Here is a 20,793-nt window from a genome sequence, read left to right as displayed (position 1 = left end):
TAGGTGGTATAGATCAGTCACTTGATGTGGCCTCTTGATGCAGAGAAGAGACATGGTAAATATGAGATGTATGAGGATTGCTACCCGTCTAACACCACATAAAGGTTTTTTTCCTAAATTAGAGAAGACTCTAAAATAATGAAAAACCAGGTTCTGTGGTGCATTCCTGTAATCCCAACAACTCAGGAGGCTGAGGCAGGAGTTCAAGGCCAACTTCAGCAAGCAATCATGTGTCAAAAAATAAAAAGGGCTGGGAATGTGATTCAGTGGTTAAGCACCCCTGGGTTTAATCCCTGGTACCAAAAAGACAACAACAAAAAAAACTTTGAGTCATAAAATAATGATAAAGTAGAGTAAATACATAAACCAGTAATATTGTCTTTATTATTATTATCAAGTTTTATGTGCTGCACATAAGTCATACATGCTATACTTTAAAGCAACTGGTGATGCAGTAGATTTGTTCCCACCAGCATCACTACAAACATAGGATTAATGCATTGTGCTGTGATGTTACAACAGTTACCATGTCACTAGGTGGTAGGATAGGAGTTTCCAACTCCATTACAATATTATAGGGTCACCATTATGTATGTGGTCTGTCATTGACTGAAACATTGTTTATGGCACATGACATAGTCTTATTCCCACTCATGCCAACTTTTCATTGACATGTCTGTTACTATAGCCCTTCCCAACCCTAGTGCTCTTTGGGATCCCTTCAAACTCTATTGTGCTTCAGTAAATGTTTTAAATACATAATCTGGAACATGCAGAGGTCAGGAGTAAGACCCAGGAGAAAACTATAAAAATAGCTATTGATGGAAAGAAGCCTACATCCTCCAAGTCTTTTACAAATGCAGACGCTAAGGTCTGTGGAAGTGAGGTAACCTGTCTAAGAGAACCCAATTTTCTTATTTCCTGCCTACTGATCTTAACTACAGGGGCAAAGGCATAATACTGCTGTTATGATTTCTGGGAGAAAAACTGGTATTTGTTAAACTTCCACTTTGAAGAAACTCAGAAACAAATGGCCCAGCCAGAAATCCTCATATTTGGTGCTCAGACAGCTGTAGAATTTAGATTCCAGGGCTGTAATAAGGTCAAGAGTCCGGGGATACTTAAGTTGTGGCAGGCTGCCTATAGTGTTGGCTGAGTGCCAGCACTGGTTCTGGATTCCCCCAGTCTACAACCTGATAATGGGCTAGGGGCTGGATCTGAGCATCCCAGAGTTCTCCCCCAGGCTTCTTGCCAGTTTCTTCGCGTCTAAAGACAGGGTCAGCACCATAGACAGCTCCACGGTCCCACCTCCCTTCTGTGTGCCAGAGGCCAGGAACCCAGGTTAGTGTGATGTGGCGACCAGCTCTAGTCTCTGCTATCTGTTCTAGACAGGGAGAAGTCGTAGAGCAATCTTCATGGCCCAGACTTCAGGAGCCGGCTTCTCACTCTTCCAATTCTATCTAATGCTGCTTCCAGTGCTAGCCCTAGGGACACTAAGTCAAATGTCAAGAAATGCACCGCTCTGGGGGCTCGAAACCTCTGGACTCAAAGTTGCTGTCATTGCTTCTACAATCAGTTCATGTTCTTGGCTGACGTCAGTCGGAGCTGTCCTAGCGCTATATAAGGCTGGCGGCAGTCCCGGGACAGACCCTGTGCTCCCCAAGGAGCCCTCAGTCCAGCCCGAGGGACAGAGACTGGAGCTCCGTCTTGTATCAGGCAGACACTCTCCGATAACCTGTGAGTGAATGGGAGCGACCGTCTAGATTCTCTGAGCACCAAGACTCAGTGCTCAGCCCACCAACCGCGGCCCTCCGGGAGGCGGGGAAGAAGGGAGAGAGGGGTGGAACTGGATTGGCGCAGCGGCTGGGGCTGGGAGGCAGACTTGGGGCACTGGGCAGAAGCTGGAGGGTCCTGGCGGGGATGCTGGGCTTGCGCTGATAAGGGTCACACCACCTGCGGCTGTCCCAGGCGCACCTCACCCTGCGCAACCCGTGTGTCTAGGGCCGGTGGCACCATGAAGCAAGCGGGACGCGCGGCACTGCTGGTGGCGCTGCTGCTTCTGGCCCAGCTGCGTCCCGGGGGCAGCCAATGGATCCCGGCGGCTGCAGCTGGGACCGAGGTCCAAGACCCGAGTCTTCGATGGAGCGCCGGGGCGCGGAACCAGGGTGGTGGGGCTCGCGCTCTTCTCTTGCTACTGGCAGAGCGCTTCCCGCGCCGCACTGGGCTCACCCGATGGGGATCTGGGACTGCAGGCGAGCGGCCGCGTCGCGACGACCCTCCACTGTCCATCGACCTCACATTCCACCTGCTGCGGACCCTGCTGGAGCTGGCCCGGACGCAGAGTCAACGTGAGCGTGCGGAGCAAAACCGCATCATATTCGACTCTGTGGGCAAGTGAGCCGCCCAGTCCCGGACTGCGAAAACCTTGACCCCTTCCCCCACCCCGAGGCTGAAAGGTGCGCGACCGGAACTAACCCAGTCCGGCGATGCAGAGTGGCCCAGAGACGCTCTGAGCACCTCTGCTTGTCTATTTTTTAATAAAAGTGCTTAAGAGCCTTTGACTCCTGTCGTGGGGGCTCGGGCAAGCACAGAAGGGAATCCGTGGGAGAGGCAGGAGAGGCCCCAATCTTGATGGGGAGAAGGTCAGGGAGAACTGTTTTCAGTCAAGTCTCTAGGGGGTCCCATTACCTCCCCCTCCCCCAAATTCCTAAATTCAGAGATCCCGCAACCACCATGCTACCCTCGACCCTCTCCCCAGGTCATTGGGCTCACGAGTCCGCGTCGGGCATCATGGAGGTGCTCAAATAGAGGTTCATTTCATTTTTGCCCCGCAAGTGATCTCAGGCGGGGAAGGGCGCGTTGGTGGCGAGGTCGCCTCCAGAGCCCTGAATGGGGGAGTAGGCAGCGAAACGAGATACGCATCTGGGACGCAAAATTCCTTTATTGAGGCCCTCCCCTGGCGCCTGGCGCCAAAGTGGGTGGCGGCGGTGGTCTTTGTGCAGATACTCCAGGACGCTGGCGCCAGGTTCCGTGCGCCAGGTTCCGTGCGCGTGGGCTCGGGTCAGTGCAGCCCTGTGCCAGGCAAAGAAAGCTCGATGGGCGGGTGTCTCAAAGAACAATGGTAGCCCCGAAGCTCGGCTCACTGCCTTTCGCAGTCACCGGATTTCTTGCAAACTCAACCCGATCTCGTAGAGCCCCAGAATGAATGGGGGGAAAGAGCGTTAATTTCTGCACGCTAGGGGGAGCTCTTTTGTAGCATTGGGATTAGATGGCACTTTATTGGGGGCTGTCGGTGAGCCCTGATGTGGCTGGGAAGGCAATCACCCGAGGACGGAACATGAGAGTGCCAGCCAGACCTCGCACCAAGCCCCTCTGCGCCACTCTCACCTTCTGACCCGTCCAGTCGCTCTTCCTCTGGTCCTGCACTGCCCTCGTCCCCGTCCAGCGCCACCTCCTCATCCTCTTCTTCCCCAGTGGCGCCTGGGAGGAAAGAAAGCCATTGAGGTGGAGTCCTTGCTGTTCTGGAGATCATATTACTTCACCCCCATACTGAGGTTGTGGAAGTGCAGTCCCTCCTTCCCTCCCTGGCTCCCTCACCCGGCTGGAAGTCGATGGTCCTCAGCATTTCGGCCACATGCTCCACGCTCACGGAAAATTGCTCCATGCTTTCGTAGCCTGGCTCCGGCCGTCCCGCTAGCTCCACTTTCGACATTGTCCCGACCCTGCGGTGGCCACAGCTGCTCAGCGGGCAACGCCCAGGTACCCTCAGCCCCTCCCAGTGCCAGAGGAATCCGCTGGGCCACTTCCTTTCCCTTCCCGCGGAGCCTACTTACTTATTGATCAGCTCCTTGGCCTGCTGCAGGGAAGAAAAAAGAGGGTGAGAGTAAGTGCTGGGCCAGCCCCGGCAAAGCCCAGTTTCTGATTCTTACCACAGTCCTGTAGGGTAGGTGGGAATGCATATCACAAGTCGTTTAGTGCATGTCACAAGTCGTTAGGAGAAAGCGACCGCAGAGGGAGTGACCTGGCCAGGCTCGTGGGGGCAAATAGGTACAAGAGATAAGACCTGAATTTGGGTTTCCAGGTGCCAATGCCCCCCTGACTTCAGCCACTGTGCCGGGCTGCCGCCCTCCCCCGGGGCCAACCTGCAGGTATAGTGCCATCTGCGGCTCCTCCATGGACTGGATGGCTGACTCCACCAGTTTAGAGGAAGCCTCCAGGTGATCTCCATACTGACGGATGAGGCCGCGGACGCGCTGCAGCTTCTCTTCCTGCTCCCGAGCCAGCGCTTGCAGGAGCTCGCCCTTACGCTCTTCCAGCACCGCGCACAGGGTCTCGAACCTCTGGTTTAGCAACTGCTTCTGCCTGCGGCTGTTGTCCTGAAAGACCCCGAGCATGAGGGAAGGTGTGGCTAAGACCTATAGCTGGGAGAGCTGGATATTCGTCTGCTCCCCACTTAACGGAACTCAGAGAGAGCCAAGAATTAAAGTGACCTGACCATGGCTATACCTGAGTTAGGGGCATGGCCAGTATCCAACCCAGATCTTTTAGATAACATGACATCTCAAAGTAGCTTCCCTGGGTGCTATCTATATCCCTGGCTTTGGTTTTGATTGGCATTATTCCATTTAATTCACAAAAGAGCCAGTCAGGGGCTGGGGATATAGCTCAATTGGTAGAGTGCTTGCTTTGCATGCACAAGTCCCTGGGTTCAATCCCCAGCACCACTTAAAAAAAAAAAAAAAAAGACCCAATGAAACAGCCAGTATATCATTATCATCATCACTATTTTATGCAATTAAAAACAAAACCAAAGCACAGATAAGTTAAATAACTGGGCCAAAGTCACAGAGCTAGTGAGCAACAGATCTGGGATTCAATCCAGCAGCCTAAGCACACTCCACCACTTCCAGGAGCCCAGAATCTGTCTTGCCAATTTGACCAGCAATCAGAGAGGAAAAACTATCTTTGGAGCTTGGGGTCTCCAGGCCAGCCACTTTCCGTCCTCTCCTCCCTCCCTAGCCCAGGCTCACCTCAATGGTCTGGCACACCTCCTCCATCTGTGTGATCACTGCTTGCACACGGTCATTTCCTGCCACCAGCATTGCAATGCCATCGCTGAGCTCACTCTACCACACACAAGGGTCAGCTCTTAGAGCTGGAGAACCTGTCCTGCAGTCATATCCCTGTCACCCCCAGCCAGTGCTGCCTAGAAGACTGAACTCTCTACATCAAAGATCTAGGAGGCTTGAAACTATTTAAGAAGTATGGAGACGCATTCTATGAAATCTGGAAGAAGGTAGAGAGGAGAGTCCCACCACCAAATGAAAAAGGAATAAACATTCTCCTAATATTGCCATGTGCCAGGCACTGACTTGGTGCTTAATCTGTAGATTTATGTCTTCCATTAGTTCTGAAAAAAAAATCTGTGATATCCTTTCAGATAATATTGCCTCTTCTCTAGTCTCTTTATTATCTCATCCTGGGACTCTGATAAGACTTATGCTAAGCCTTCTCATCCTCAACCTTCTCACCTCCCAGTGCTACATTATAGTCGTTTTTTTCAGTCCTTTTATCATATTCACTAATTCTCTCTTCAGAGAGATTTCATTCAATTCATCCATTGAATGTTTTATTTAAATAATTGTAACTTAATTTATAAAAGCTCTATTTGGTGCTTTGTCAGATATGCATGGTCACTTTTAATGTTCTATAATTGCTTTTTAAAAATATCCCATCTTTTAAAAAGCATTTATTCATAGTGACTTTCTATTCTTTAATAATTCCAACATCTGGGCCTGGGGTTGTAGTTCAGTGGCAGAGCGCTTGCCTAGCATATGTGAGGCACTGGGTTTGATTCTCAGTACCACATATAAAATAAAGGTCCATTAACAACTAAGAAATATTTTATAAAAATAATTCCAATATCTGAATTTCTCAAGGGTCTGAATTATAATTTTTGTTTCTGCTGACTTCACTCATGGAGTACATTCTTCTGTGTATCTTCAATTTTAAACTAATATTTTGTTGATCTTAATCAACAAAACCTAAGTGCTAAATTGAGGATATTTTCCTCCAGGCAGAATTTGCATTTGCTCCCGTCAAAGGCCAGGTGGCAGCTGATGATGTTAGCTCCAGGGTTTCAGTTTAACCTGGGGTCTTGGGAGTCTTAGAGGCAGCTCCCCCACCTTTTAGATATTTGAAGGCATCGTCTCTTCTGTCAAGCTCAGTGGCACTGCCAGCATCGACCCTCTGGGAAATGGTGTCTTTTCTTTGCTGGCTGCCAAGGGCTCTGTTTTCATCTGACTCTCTCCTCCTCACCCTGCCCCACTCCACTTGGAGGTTCCTTTCACTTCCTATGTGCCAACCAATCTAATTTTAAAATTATGCTTTATGCAGAAATTAGATGTGTGATAGGGAGGGGACCTTGAGCATATCTAGTCTACCACACTGAAATCTGTTTTCATCCATTATCTAATATTATGCTTATAACAGCTTTCAAAAGTAGGTATTTTCACTTTCTGTTTTATAATTGAGGAAAGTGAGGTCCAGAGAGGTCAAGTAACTTACTCCGGGCCAAGCAGGGTCAGGCCTAGAACTGCGCCGTTAGCCTGATCCACTAGACTGCACAAGCAAGTGGAGCGAAAAGGCTGACCCTGTCCTAAGCTCCCACTCAAACTCCCCTCCCTGCTTGATACCTTCTGGCGTTTGTAAATGGTGGGCAGTGGAGCCACCTCACAGTCCTTGTGGGCACCAAAGACCTTGCAGAGAGAGCAGGTAGGCACTTCACAGCTCAAGCAGTAGATATTGATCTTCTCCTCCTCGTGTTCCTCACACATGAGGTGCTGCTCAGCCTTGGAGTGCAGTGGCCTTGAGGGGAGCAAGCAGGGTGGCAGTGAGGGTCAGGGGCCAGGGAGGTGAGCCCAGAGTGTTGAGTCTCCACTCAACTGCCATTATCTCCCTGCAGCTTGTGCTGTGGGTGGGTAAGTGGTTTCCATGTCAATTTGGGGAGGGGATGTGGCTAAGAGGTAGAGGAGACCTGGATCCAAGACAAGTCTCTATTCCAGGGGGCAAGACTGTCCCATAGGACAGGAAGTCATGGAGGGTTGGCAAGGTCAAGGGTCTTGCTGGTAGACTCCCAGCCCCACCCCAAGAGGAGAGGGTGAAGGAGAAGTACTACCAGGGAATCAGAGTCTGCCATCCCAGCATGATCTGGGCCAAGTCCCTCCCCTCTGTGGATCCAGGCCTCTCCTCTCTAAACTGAAGAGGCAGTTGATTGTTCCCTTCCCTCCCTTCTGGCCCTGATGGGTTCCTTGGCAGAGTCCCTGGCCCTGATCTTGTGAGAGGTGAGAGGCAAGAGTCCCTAACAGCTTACCGGGAAGACTCCTGCTTATAAATGTCTATAATGTTCTCCACTAGCAGGTTTCGCTGCAGGCCATACACACCATGTCGATCCAGGACCACCTCATGCCTGCAAGATGGGCACCGGAAACGGCCTCCTGAAGACACAGCAGTGGAGCCCCTGGATTGCCATAGAGGGTTCGAGGCCTGTGAAGATAGGTGGCACAAGAGAACAGGACAGTGAGGGTGCAGGAACTTGGAGGAGGAAGGAAGAAGGGTCTTGGGGGCTGGGGAGTAGGACAGTGGTGGTTGGGGAGGCATTAGCTCTTTTTTACTATGGCTGAGCTTCCCCTGGAAGCAGCTCAGGGAAAGGTGGCCAGGAAGCTGGTTTCTGGCCTTTGTCTCATTACTCAGCCCAGCTCCTTGAACATCCCTGCAGCTTTGGCTAGGGCCGAGTGAGGATGAGATCTCTGCAGAGGGGCTCAGCTCAAAGCTTTGGTAGGAAGGCTGAGCCATGCAGCCAGTGTTCCCTAGACTAGGACCCTCTGGGCCATGTCTGGGGAGAGTCTCTGCAGTCTTAGGCAGGGGTGCACACAATGCAAGTGCTGAACAATGAGGCAGATAAACCATAATTAACCAGGTCATTCTGGAAGGTCACTTCAGGCATTGGGAGTCAGGAGTCCTGGTTCTTGGGCTGCCCCTGGCACTTTTTTATTTTTTTACTCTGTAAATTTGTCAAGCATTCAACCTGTGTAGTTAAAAACTAAATTGGATTATTCATTTTACATTATATATGGAGTATGCCAAGTAGTTGCTATGTTCTGGGTTAAGTATGTGAAGAAAATGCACCCTTAGCCAGGTGAGGTGGAGCACACCTGTAATCCCAGTGACTCAGGAGGCTGAGGTGAGAGTGTGGCAAGTTGGGGCAACTTAGCAAGAACCTCAGCAATTTAGTGAGAACCTATCTCAAAATAAAAAAAATAAAAGGGACTAGGGATATAGCTCAGTGGTAAAGTGCCCATGGGTTTAATCCCCAGTACCAAAATAATAATAATAATAATAATAACAACAACAACAACAATGCACCCTTGCCCTGAGGACAAGCAGACAACTTGCACCTAGTGCAAGGGGCATGATCATAGGGAAAGCAGGCTTACCAGAGAATTGCTCCATCCCATTCTAAAAGGGAGTGCCCTGCCATGCCCACCAGAGGTGACTGGCTCAGAGCTGAGGACCAATCAACTGTTCTCCCAGAAACTTGGAATTAAGACCCGGGACGGAGCTAGCTACATCATGTGCTGCTTTGGAACCAAGAAGGCTTGTGGGTGGAGCTAAGAGTGTACACTGTGGCCATCCCAGAAAGTGTGATAGTCAGAAACTATGAATAGAGTAGGCCGGTCTACCGGAAGGAGAAAAGAATCACTCTGTGGAGAGAAGTAGAGATGAAAGACTGGCAGAGATTGCACATTGTTCCCCCATATTCACCTCTTCTTCAATAGAGCCCCTGAGTTTTAGCAAGATAAGTGATATAAAGTCTGCATATCCAAGCCTCCCTTCCAGCTGGATGTGGCCAGTGACTGTGTTCTAGGAGGTAAGTAGAAATGTTTGGTGCAATTTTTAGGAAGTATCTTTAATGGGAGGTGCATGTCCTACTTTCCCTCTTCTTCCCTGCTGCCTGGAATGAAGATGGGATGGGTCAAGTTGAAGCAGCTATCTTGAGCCATGAGGTAGTAGACACAGGTTGAGAATGACAACAAAATCAAGAAGCAGGGCTGGGGTTGCTCAGTGGTAGAGCGCTTGCCTAGCACATGTGAGGCCCTGGGTTCAATCCTTAGCACCACATAAAAATGAAATAAGGATATTGTGTCCACCTACAACTAAAAAATAAATATTAAAAAAATCAAGAAGCAGGTCTCTGACGAAGCAGTCCTAGACTACCCATCCATATTTTTCCTTCTTCAAGCCACTGTTATTTCTTCTCTTTTTTTCTTCCCCTGGTACTCAGAATTAAACCCAGGGTTCTCTACCACTGAACCACACCCCCAGTCTTTTTTATTTATTTTTTGTATTTTCAGACAGGGTCTTGCTAAGTTGCCCAGGGTGCCCTCCAACTTGCAATCCTCCTGCCTCAGCCTCCTGAATAACTGGGATTGCAGTCACGTACCAGCATGCCTGACTTTATTTGTTTTGGTTTGGTTCTGGGGATTGAATCCAGAGCCTTGTGCATGCCAGGCAAATGCTCTGCCACTGAGCTACACTTCAACCTGACCAGCTGGAAGGCCATTCACTCCTAGAGAGAAATGGAGAAAATAATCACCTTTGACTTTGCATATTTAGATGTAGTTCTTACAAATGTGTTCCTTGAAACTCTCTAAATCCTAACTCACCACTGGAAGACCAGTTTGGAAGGACCTCTTTGGTGTGCACAGCAGCACCCCATCACACACAAGGTGTACCCAAGTCAGGAGACTTGTTTGCTCCTTCGGTGGCAAGGGTCATAGGCAGGAAACATGGCCCCAACATGTGAAGTGGACAGCTTAGCTTGGGGAGAGTAACTGACACGTGCTATGCATTCAACATTTTTCTTAGAATTTCTTGAGAGTTATAAGAAATTAACACTTTAGCCATCATAAGCCTGGAATTTGAGATTATCCAAGGCTGGAATTGTGCATCTTTCCTTCTCAGTAACTAGGATTATATGACTATTGTTGAGTTTAATTTAGGGAATGTGTTAGAGTATGATCACAGACTTTTGTCTGCCTAATAAAATTACCTATCAATATTTAGAATCCAAGTGGATAAGGAGGTATTGAAAGAACAATAAGGCTGCAAGCTCCTGGGAAGATATTACTCACAATTGATTTGCACATAGTTGGATATAGGGGTGCTCACTAAGTGTTGGAAGAGAGGAAAAGGGACCTCAATCTAGCCTAGAGCAAAGACAAACTCTGGAATGTCTTCTCTTCTCCACCTCCATTCCTCCCTGTACCTGTCCTCTCCCTGGGACACAGGTGCAGGAGACTCATTACTTAACATTCTACCATTGTTTTGAGGATTTGTATGTGTCAAGCACCGTGCCCTGGACTTTTCCAATGTTATTGAATTTCATCCTGTGGAGCTTCTTGTAAAGATAGTGAAAAGATGAACATTCACCCATTTACCCCTACAAGAAATGTAATGACAGTGACTAACAACTATTGAGGACTTACTTTATGTCAGATTTGCTCTCATATCAACTTTCTGAAGCAGGCATTACTACTAGCCCCATTTCAAAGATGGGAAAACTGTGGCCCAGAGAAGTTAGATAAACTGCATGTGGATATCAGCTAAAGGTGGCAGAGATGACATTTGAACTCAGGCACTCTGGAACTCTGAAGAATTAAATAGCTGTCCTTCACAGAGGAAAGAAATCACAAGATGAAAATCATCTATGCAACTGTGGATTGAAGTTATTTAAGCATACTTATTTAAGTTATATAAACAGAAGATGACCCATCAAATCAAAACCTTGGGTACCGTGTTGCATGCAAGGGCAGAGATTTCAACCAGAATGACCTGCTTGTCTGTGAGAAGAAAAGGAAAGGTCTCATGGGGGAGACCACTTCCCAGGGATCTGTGCATGAGACGGTTCACTGGATTCCCTGTGAAAAACATTCTGAGACAACATAGCCAAAATGGGACCTCAGCTACCTATTAATTCAGGTCATATCCTCTATTGACCAGAGAAGCCAAATGACTAAACAGAGATTGCAAACTGATGACAATATCCGGCCAGCTAGCCTGTTTGCATTTGAAACAGCAAAAGAAACAAGGTAAACACTCAGGGTGAGTCAAGAATTCACAGGGTTGGGCTGGGGATGTGGCTCAAGTGGTAGCGTGCTCGCCTGGCATGCGTGGGCCCGGGTTCCATCCTCAGCACCACATACAAAGATGCTGTGTCCGCCAAAAAATAAATAAATATTTAAAAAATTCTCTCTCTCTCTGTCTCTCACTCTCACCTTATTTTTTTTAAGAGAGAGTGAGAGAATTTTTTAATATTTATTTTCTAGTTTTTGGCGGACACAACATCTTTGTTTGTATGTGGTGCTGAGGATCGAACCCGGGCCCACGCATGCCAGGCGAGCTTGCTACCGCTTGAGCCACATCCCCAGCTCAATCTCACTCTCACTTAAAAAAAAAAAAAAGAATTCACAGGGTTGGGGGGGGAGCAGATAAAACAACCCCCTATTCAAAGAGGAGCCCAAAGGACAAAGGACTCCTCCAGAAGAAGAAATTCTCAAGGATCAATACAACTTCAACCTAATGTTTGTAAAGAAATGAAGAAAACTTAGTCTATTTAATTGAAGAAGAGATCTAAGTGATGGCAGCTGGAGAGTTAAACAGAGGTAACAGAATTAAGGAGAGGAATCAAACAACATTTTTAACAGAGAATCCTCCCACATCTGGCACAGTAGAATGGATGATGCTATTAAAAGCCATATCGATTATAGCAGAAATTAAGAGAGAAAAGTAATCAGGATCCAGCCTACAACATGGACCAGCCCTGAAGATATTCTGCTAAGCGAATAAACCAGATACAAAAGGACAACTGTCGTGGAATTTATCTTATATAATGTACATAGAATAGTCAAGTACTGAGATGTGGTTAAATGCCCCTGGGTTCAAGTACCCAAAAATAAAAGTAATAAATTAAAAAACTAAAATAAAGATACAAATCTATATATACAGTATAAATTTACATGTGATTCAATTTTTTCTTCTTGGTATTCATTGGCATTTCCCAAGTTTCTCTGTATATGCTACAAATGACTAAGTATATAAAACAAAAACTAAATAGTTTTGAAGTAATTGTTATTGAGTAGTAGTGTTGTGGGTCTCATCCTTCTCCCTTTTTTCTTTTTTATGATTTCAAAATTTTCTATGAGGATTTGGGGTGGGGTCTCCCTTAATTTAAAAAATGCAAAACTCGGGGCTGGGGCAATAGCTCAACTGTAGAGTGCTTACCTAGCACATGTGAGGCCCTCGGTTCAATCCTCAGCACCAAATACAAATGAATAAATAGAATAAAGGTATTTAAAAAAAAAAATCCTTCCTTTAACAAAAAATGCAATGCTCAGACGTGACACAAATAAAAGGGGGCACTAGAATGCCATATTAACGGTGCCAACAGGACAAAATACTTCAGGGGACACAACTAGAAGAATATTAGTATGAAGAGAAGATGCCACTTGTAACGGACTTGAAATCAGGGTAGACAGCAAGAGATGGTAGGTTGGAAAGAGTTTCAGGAGCAGACGGACTGTAGAAGTTCAGGTTACAAACAGAGGAGCATGGGGGAAGCTGGAAAGATGGGTTTATCGTGGAAAACTTTGAACAGAGTGAGGACGTGAACTTGATTTTGTAGGCTGGGTTTCTAAGTTGGGAGTGAAAAGGTGGTAAATATTAATCAAACAGAAGTAATGTGGATAGATGAGACAGAGAGAGGCTAAAGGCAAGGATCAGCTAGGAAGCAAGTGCCATGGTCAAGGTCAGCCACAGGGCTGACTAGAGGGATGGCAGCACTAGAGAGATGAGGGAGGCTAGAGATGGGATCAGTGGGAATGGTCAGTCACTTGGATTTGGGGTGTTGGGGAGAGGAGGGAGTCAAAGACAACTCTGGAATTGCAAGCCAGGGTACTTGGGAAGACACTGATGTCCCCAACACAGGTGTACTTAACTTGGGTGCCACAGACACCAAAAGATCCATGGAGTTCAGGGAGTTTATGAACTTGGGTGGGAGAAGAATTACATCTTTATTTTCATTAATCTTTAGCAGAAATGGAGCATTTCCCTCAGTGATGAATGCAGGCGCAAAACAGGAGTTTTAGCAGCACCTGTGACTTTGTCACCAACAGAAATCACAGTTGTTTTCATATCATGTTACAGTTGTTGCTGAAATCTCAAAAAGCAGTTTACACTTAAACTACTTCTAAATTACAGTAGTTATTAGGCCACTGCCAAATCTCATTATTTAATGGGTTCATCAAGAAGCACATATGTCAGGGGCTGGGGTTGTGGCTCAGTGGTAGCACGCTTGCCTAGCATGCATGAGGCACTGGGTTCGATTCTCAGCACCACATACAAATAAATAAAAATAAAAAGGTCCATCAACAATTAAAAAAAAATTTTAAAAAGAAGCACATAAACAATTTGGTAATTCCCAAACCTCCTCTTCCTCCTCCTCCTTTTTTTTTTTTTGTATTGGGATTGAACCCAGGGACACATTACCAGTGAGCCACATTCCAGCCTATTTTATTTTTTATTTTGAGATAGGGTCTTGCTAAGTTGCTTATGGCCTCACTAATTTGCAGAGACTGGCCTTGAACTTGGTGATCCTCCCATCTGAGCCTCCTGAGTTGCTAGGGTTATAGGTATCTGCCACTGCACCTGCTTCCAAACCTCCTTCTTTATTGCCCTCTCTAAGATTCTGTTTAGACATTTTTTTAAACACCAGAGATAGAATTCATGGTGCTTAACCACTGAGCCACATCCCCAGTCCTTTCTGTTTATTTTTTGGGGACAGGTTTTCACTAAGTTGCTTGGGGCCTTGCTAAGTTGCTGAGGCTGGTCTCAAACTTGTGATTCTCCTGCCTCAACCTCCTGAGTTGCTGGGATTACAGGGGTGTTCCCACCACACCCAGCTAGGCATTTTTCTCCTAATAGCTCCTCTTGCCCCATTAAATGTCTACACCACAGATCCACTGGTTATATACTGCATGTTTTTTTGTGTGCTTTATACATAACAGCATAAGATTGTTTTGCCTCTTTGGCAGCAATATCACCCTTGTTGAGGGTGCTTCTGCATTCTAATGCAACTAGTTTCCCATATAAACACCATATTATATATATGCAATTAAAAACATCGGTCTTGGAATGGATCCGTAGATTTCATAGACTGACGAATAGTTCCATGGCAAGAAAAAGAAATTACTCTCTGTTCTGACTGTAAGTCTGTTTTCTCATCACAAATAGGAATCTTGGGCTCTAGGGTAGTGATGATAATCTCCTTACTATATCTTCATAGTCAACAGTCTCTACTCTGGGCTAAAAATCTCTCTGCCAACTAATTTCCAGTTAGCAAAATCTTACATTTTGCTTCTGTTTATTTTCCTATTTCAAGACAAAATATAACTGATAAGCTTTATTGTGTGTATGTTCTTTCCTTAAATATTACCTTTAGACAAGAGAGTCAGCCCCAGAAAGTAAAATTTTTATGTGCCAACAATGTGATGTTTAGAGGAAATTCTATCACTCTAGGAAACAGAACTCAACACTTAGATTTATGTCCCTACCCTATCTCTTTGTTTGTGTGACCGTAACCTGCTTCCTGTGTTCTCTCTCTGATCCATTCTATCTAATTCAAATGGAATCCTGTCTGCAAAGGTACTCTATAAATTATAAATCACTGTGTAAACACAAAGGAAATAGTAACAATCCTAATCTAGACCTTAACAATAAAGATCACACAGAACCACAGGGCATGAAATAACTGTTTGTTCTTCACTGTGAAGGATAAAATGGAATGGAACAGGGATGGGGGTGCAACTCAGCAGCATAGCATGTGCTTACCATGTATGATACCTTGGGTTTAATCCCTAACACCACCACCCCCAATAAGAAACAAGTGAATTTAATTCTAGCTCTGTTCAGGCTTTAGCTGGCATCCATGCCATTAGCTGTCTCTTGTAGGCTACTTGGTGCCTTCTATTGTAGGTTCCATAACCTCTGGTAGAAATGTTCCATCCAGGAAGATCTCTGTAACTGCTACTAATTTGGGAAATCCATACTTATTTCAGAATGTTTTCCCTCTTCTCTACCTGACCAGGGAGAGGCTAATGTGGGACACAGGCCCAGGATGCAAGGCCAACCTGATGATCTGCCAGTGAGGAATGGTGGACCAGGCAGGTTCTGTGAGTCAGACCTCAGAACACACTGGAGAAACTACAGGAATGTGGTGGGCAGAAGTCCAGACATTTGGAGAAAAGTTGCAAAGCCTTGGAAGAATCCAGGTTTCAGTAAAAGCTGAGCAGCAGCTTTAACAGGGATTTTGAGAAGAGGGCTAGCCATGACTGAAGTCTAGGGAAGAGCCTCTGCCCCTTCACAGGGTGACAAACTGAATCCTGCTACCAAACGGACCACAGACAAGCAGAAAAGGAGGCCAAGTGAGAATGCTGGGTACAGAATGGAAAATCCTTTAAAAAATCATATTTCTTGAATTTGTGAAAGCAGATTGGTAGAATTACAAGGGTTGTTAAAATCATTTTAAAATACCCTTTTAATCTAAAGATGTGTAAACAGGCTATTCTTTGTTTGTATTTTGTACTGGACATCGAACCCAGGGGTACTCTACCACTGAGCCCTTTTTATTTTATTAAAAAAAATTTAGATGTTGATGAACCTTTATTTTACTCATTTATTTACATGCAGTACTGAGAATTGAACCCAGTGCCTCATACATGCTAGGCAAGTGCTCTACCACTGAGCCACAACCCCAGCCCAAGCCCTTTTTATTTTGAGACAGGATCTCACTACATTGCCCAGGCTGACCTTGAACTTAGAATCCTCCTGCCTCAGTTTCCTGTGTAGCAGGGATTGCAGGTGTATGCCACTGTGCCCAGCTAGCCTCTTGCTTTGTGTCATGTGTCAAATTGCCAATGACAGTGGTGCCAGGAGTGCTAAACTTCAGTCTAGGTTTTTGTTCCCATGAAACCAATCTTATTCCCTACAGAAGTTAGACCGAGAGCACTGCTAGTGGGTTAACGCAACTACAAAATTTTGGTGAACCAGTTTCTCATACAAGAGACCTGCCCAAGGCAGAGCTAAGAAGTCCTAGTGACCTGGGCAGCAGGTACGTGGGATCCAGGAGACAGGCTGGTGGGATTTTCACCGGAGGCTTCTACCTGGTGACAACAGGTCCAGACAATTAACTGATAGCTGGAAGAGGACTGGAGTGAAACCGAGGTCTTCTCTCTGTTGGACCACCCTTTTCTGGAGAAGGAGGTCTCTTCGTTGCTGTTCCTCTCTACAAGTCCCTCTGTAGCAGAACCTCCTCCATAAAAGCTGCAACCTTCTTACAAGACCTTCTGCTGAGCTACAACAGGTTGTAGCTCAAACAAGTAAGTGCCCACAGTAAAGTGGGGGCAGATACAAAAATAAACTGAAGGCTTGCTTTAAAGTAGTTCAGACGCGAATAGAGTTTACAAATACAGAAACACATGGGAAGATGTTTGTGTCAAATTCCCACACCAACAGCTTTGCTGTAGTCAAAATTCTCGGTAGCTGAGTGGGTGCAAGTGCAGAGAAAGAGGGAGGGAGAAATTAGAGAGCGTTAATGTCATATTTTACTGTTTTCTGTTTCAGTTCAGAGAGAAAGAGAGATGTGTTACAGCTCTAAAGAGAAGTAGTCACATTATAATGGTAACTATGTGAAAATATGTGTGGGGATAAGGACTTGAAAGTAATATGGAAGAAGAAGGAGAAGGAGAAGGAGAAGAAGAAAATTAGATTCGTTAAAGGGGGATTATGGCTGATTTTCTCCCAAATCCTTAATCCTGTTCAACATTTTCAACTAAATGTTTTATTCAAAGTTTTCTTCCTGGCTGTCTAGCAAACCTGATTTCACAAGGTCACATTTCCCCCCAATTCCCATTTGTTGTCTATCATAGAAGTTTTTAGCTGAAAACCATCTACAGGCTCTAGAGGATGGATTAGATAGACCGTGGTCCAGTCATTGCAATGGAACATCAGACAGCTATTCAAGAGGAAAGCAGAGGGCTGGGGCTGGGGCTCAGTGGTAGAGCACTTGCCTAGCTTGCGTGAGGCACTGGCTTTGATCCCTGGCACCACATAAAAAAATGAATAAACAAATAAATAAAGGTATTGTATCCATCTGCAACTAAAAAAATATTAAAAAAAGAGGAAAGCAGAGAGCTGAATGTGTGGTTATGGAACAAACATGGCAAAGTGAACAAGGCCATTAGTCCAGTGTAAGTATGTTTATATGTGCAAACATGGACCTAAGTGTGAACATTTCCTGGAAGGATTCCCAAGAAAGTTGGTAATGGTTGCTTCTATCTGGTGAAGAGAACTGAGGGACTGAGGTAAGTAGCAGATTCATTTTTCATGATATAAACTCCTATGGTGCTTGGAAGAAATGTACATATGAAAGTTTAAATATGGTGTACTGGTGTCACTTTCATAACTGTTAACTTTCTAGGCAATGTTCTAAAGGTTTTCTTCCTAAGTGGTTTGAAGATAGAGGAACTCAAAGTCCTATTCTTGTCGCCATACTTAGAAAACAATCTGATTATGCCTGGAGTTGTCAAAATGTGGAGGCAATGTGTGAAAAAACTAAATATGCTCATCTTTCAGACAGAGATCTGCTGAGTTCTGCCAGGAGGCATATACATAGTTGCAGCTGGGTAACTGGGTCAGCCTCCCCCAAGCCCTCCCAAATAAAGCAGCAAGGAAGGCAGATGTTCTCTGCTCTCTGTGGAGGGTCCAGGGGTGCTCTGCATTTCCAATGCTGTATACCACTCCAGACCCATAGAACCATTCCTGAGTCCTAGGAATCATGTTACTTCCCAAAGAGTCAGCACAAGTTTTGTTTGCTTGCTTGTTGGTTGTTTGGTTGTTTGGTTTTGAGCCACTGTCTTGCTGTGTTTTCCAAGCTGGCCTCATACTCTTAGGCTCAAGCAATTCTCCCACCTCAGCCTCCCAAGTAGCTGGGACTACAGAAGCAAACCAATGTGTCCTGATATTGCATAGGGTTTGACCCAGACCATCTCCGAGTCTCTCTGGGCCCATATCAGTATTCTAGAGCTTCTTGGAACCCAAACAGTGCTCCTTATACAGAGGATTGCCTCCAATAATGGAGGACACTTCAACTTCTTCTTGCCTCTGTATACAGGTTCTTTTCATGGGTCCTACTGTCAGATAATACTGTATGATTTGTATTTTAACATGCTGGCCAGTTTTTTAGAGGACATGTTAACTTTCCAAACTTCTCTTTGGTTCATATATTTCAGGTTCATTAGAAGAGAGGATGTTTCACTATAAATTCCTAAGAAAGGGTGACAAAGTCTTTCTGCAATTCCTTCCCAGGCATCTCAGCCTGAAGAATGTTCAGAGAGTTAGTTAGACCAAAGGAAATACCAAGGTGGTGGACAAGACTTGAAGCCTTGGGTGAGGGGACATAGCATTCAGTCTAGGCCCCCCGAGAGGGAAAGGCATGGCTCTGGAGCTAAATGACGCCACATTTGAACACTCAGAATAAAAGGAGATGAGAAGGGGTCTCAACAGGAAGATAGCAGGAGAGACTTCAGGTTGGTGGACACCCAGTGGAGATGGCAACAATGTGTGACGGCCTGGTTTGTTAGTCCATTTTTTTCCCCAAACATCTGCCCCAAGGAACCTAAAAGATAAGTATTTTCTTAGTTAAGTTAAAAATCACTTGGGTTGGGCGGGGGTTGTGGCTCAAAGGTAGAGCACTCGCCTAGCATGCATGGGGCACTGGGTTCGATCCTCAGCTACCATATAAAAATAAAAAATATATTGTGTCCATCTAAAATTAAAAAATAAATTACAAAAAAAAATCACTTCACACACCTGTGATCTCAACAACTTAGGAGGCTGAGAAAAGAGGGTTGCAAGTTTGAGAGCAGCCTTAGCAACTTAGGGAGGCCCTATGCAACTTAATGAGAACCTGTCTCAAAAAATAAATAAAAATAAATGAATAAATAAAAAGGGCTGTGTGTGTGTGGCTCAGTGGTTAAGTGCCCCTGAGTTCAATCTCTGATACAAAAAAAAAAAAAATCATTTGTGTTGGGGTTAGAGTGCAGCTCAATGATAGAGCATGCTTGAGGCCCTGAATTCAACTCACAATATACACACACACACACACAAAAAAAAAAAAAAAAAAAAAGAATGAAAGAAAAAGAAAAAATTTACTTGTGTGCTTGGCACATTTCCTCATACTAACAATATTAAAGAATACTTATTTATGATGCTTTTATCACTGAAATGCATACTAAGCCAAATGGCTCTTATCTAGAAAAGAGTTTTCATTTCATTTTCAAAGTTTTGGGTGTACACATGCATCTACACACACACACACACACACACATAAACTGCCCATCACTCTCCCCAACCTCTGATCTGTACTTGAACCTCCATTTATAAACCATTCTGGTATATGCTGCTTTTATTTTTGAAATCAGTACCAAAATGATATCTGTGACTTTGCTCAACTATGCTCTATGACCAAAGATGAACCAAAACTGGCTGCACTTTGGGGAATTTCTTCTCTGCCTTCTGTCTGTGTGGTAAGTCTTGACCTCAATAGTTGTTAGCCTCTAGGCCTCTAGAAGGGTCACAGGTGTGAGCTGAAGTTGGGGAGAAATCCCAGCATCCTGTCATTAGGTCAAACTTTGTCCCCCAAAACTGATGCCTTGGGCTTTACTGTAATTCTGGTGTTATTTGGGGCTTTGTCACAGGATTTATTATTTCATTCTGAATGTTTCAGCATTTCATTGATTTCTTCTCTGGAGTTTCCACAAGGATCTCGAAATCTGAAACCCCAAACTGAATGCAGAGTTTAGTGCGGCTCCCACAGAGGCCAGTGTGAGACCACCTCTACCCAGTTTGTGCTGGGTACGCTGTCCCCTGTGGATGCCAGCCTTCTAGCCACTATGGCACAGGCTCTGCTTGCCAGCCTGCAGGGCAAATGCTGACTCATGCTTACTTTGGGATCCTAGGACCCCAGCTCTTCTGCTCCTCAGCCACCATGGCCCCACCCACCTCCCAGAGCACTCTGCCCAGCACCCTCTGGGGTTCCTCACCACCCCTGCCCTGAGCCCACCTGGAAGACATCATTGGCGCACTTGCGGCACAGGTTGTGCTGGCAGGGCAGGATCACCACGGGCTTGGAGAACATCTCCAGGCAGATGGGGCAGATGAGCTGCTTCTCCAGGCTGTCCATGCTGTGCGCATCCCCGAGCAGCGGCTTGAAGCCCACGGTGAAGTTCATCCCCTCAGTGCTCTGCTGGCCCTGGCTGCGGCCCTGGTCCTGGCCTTCTCTACTGCCTCTGGACACTCCCTTGTTCACCTCAGACTATCTGTGGGTTCTTATGCTCCCTTCTGGTGCTCCCTCTTAAAATAGTGCAGCTCTATCTTCTGTCCCTTCCTCTGAAACTCGTCCTGTCCTGGCTGTCTCCAGACACGTCTGCTCTTTGCTTGGTGTCCCTGCCAGGCACATGTAGCTTTATCCTTCCCTCCCTGGGTGATTCTCCTTTTGTTCCCCAAACCACTCTCGTTCACTCTGGGCAGCACTGTTTGTCCCTTGCTCCCCAGAGAGGAGATTAATATTATCGTGGGGGTGGGGAGACAAGGGGCATCTGTGTGACATTCCTACTCCCA

The 20,793-nt window shown here is 45.9% G+C and overlaps 2 protein-coding genes across 2 annotated transcripts; one reads left to right on the top strand and one right to left on the bottom strand.

Annotated features, from left to right (window-relative positions):
• The first annotated feature begins 39 nt into the window (after positions 1 to 39).
• Ucn (urocortin) lies at positions 40 to 2,538 on the top strand. Its single transcript, XM_027933467.2, has 2 exons — positions 40 to 1,737; positions 2,002 to 2,538. Exon 2 carries the CDS (start codon positions 2,015 to 2,017, stop codon positions 2,396 to 2,398), a length of 384 nt encoding a protein of 127 aa, XP_027789268.2. The 5' UTR covers positions 40 to 1,737; positions 2,002 to 2,014; the 3' UTR covers positions 2,399 to 2,538.
• A 302-nt stretch (positions 2,539 to 2,840) lies between these two features.
• Positions 2,841 to 20,404, bottom strand: Trim54 (tripartite motif containing 54). The gene is made up of 9 exons (XM_071601984.1): positions 20,237 to 20,404; positions 7,373 to 7,545; positions 6,696 to 6,867; positions 5,031 to 5,126; positions 4,143 to 4,376; positions 3,834 to 3,856; positions 3,598 to 3,722; positions 3,357 to 3,480; positions 2,841 to 3,072 (listed from the first exon to the last, which is right to left on the bottom strand). The coding sequence occupies exons 1-9, from the start codon at positions 20,402 to 20,404 to the stop codon at positions 2,841 to 2,843; spliced, it is 1,347 nt and encodes a 448-aa protein (XP_071458085.1).
• Positions 20,405 to 20,793: the final 389 nt, after the last annotated feature.

This window comes from Marmota flaviventris, chromosome 14 (assembly GCF_047511675.1).
Source record: "Marmota flaviventris isolate mMarFla1 chromosome 14, mMarFla1.hap1, whole genome shotgun sequence".
Classification (NCBI taxonomy): Eukaryota; Metazoa; Chordata; class Mammalia; order Rodentia; family Sciuridae; genus Marmota; species Marmota flaviventris.
The sequence above is the reverse complement of the archived record's forward strand: the minus strand, read 5'-3'. Positions and strand labels throughout refer to the sequence as shown.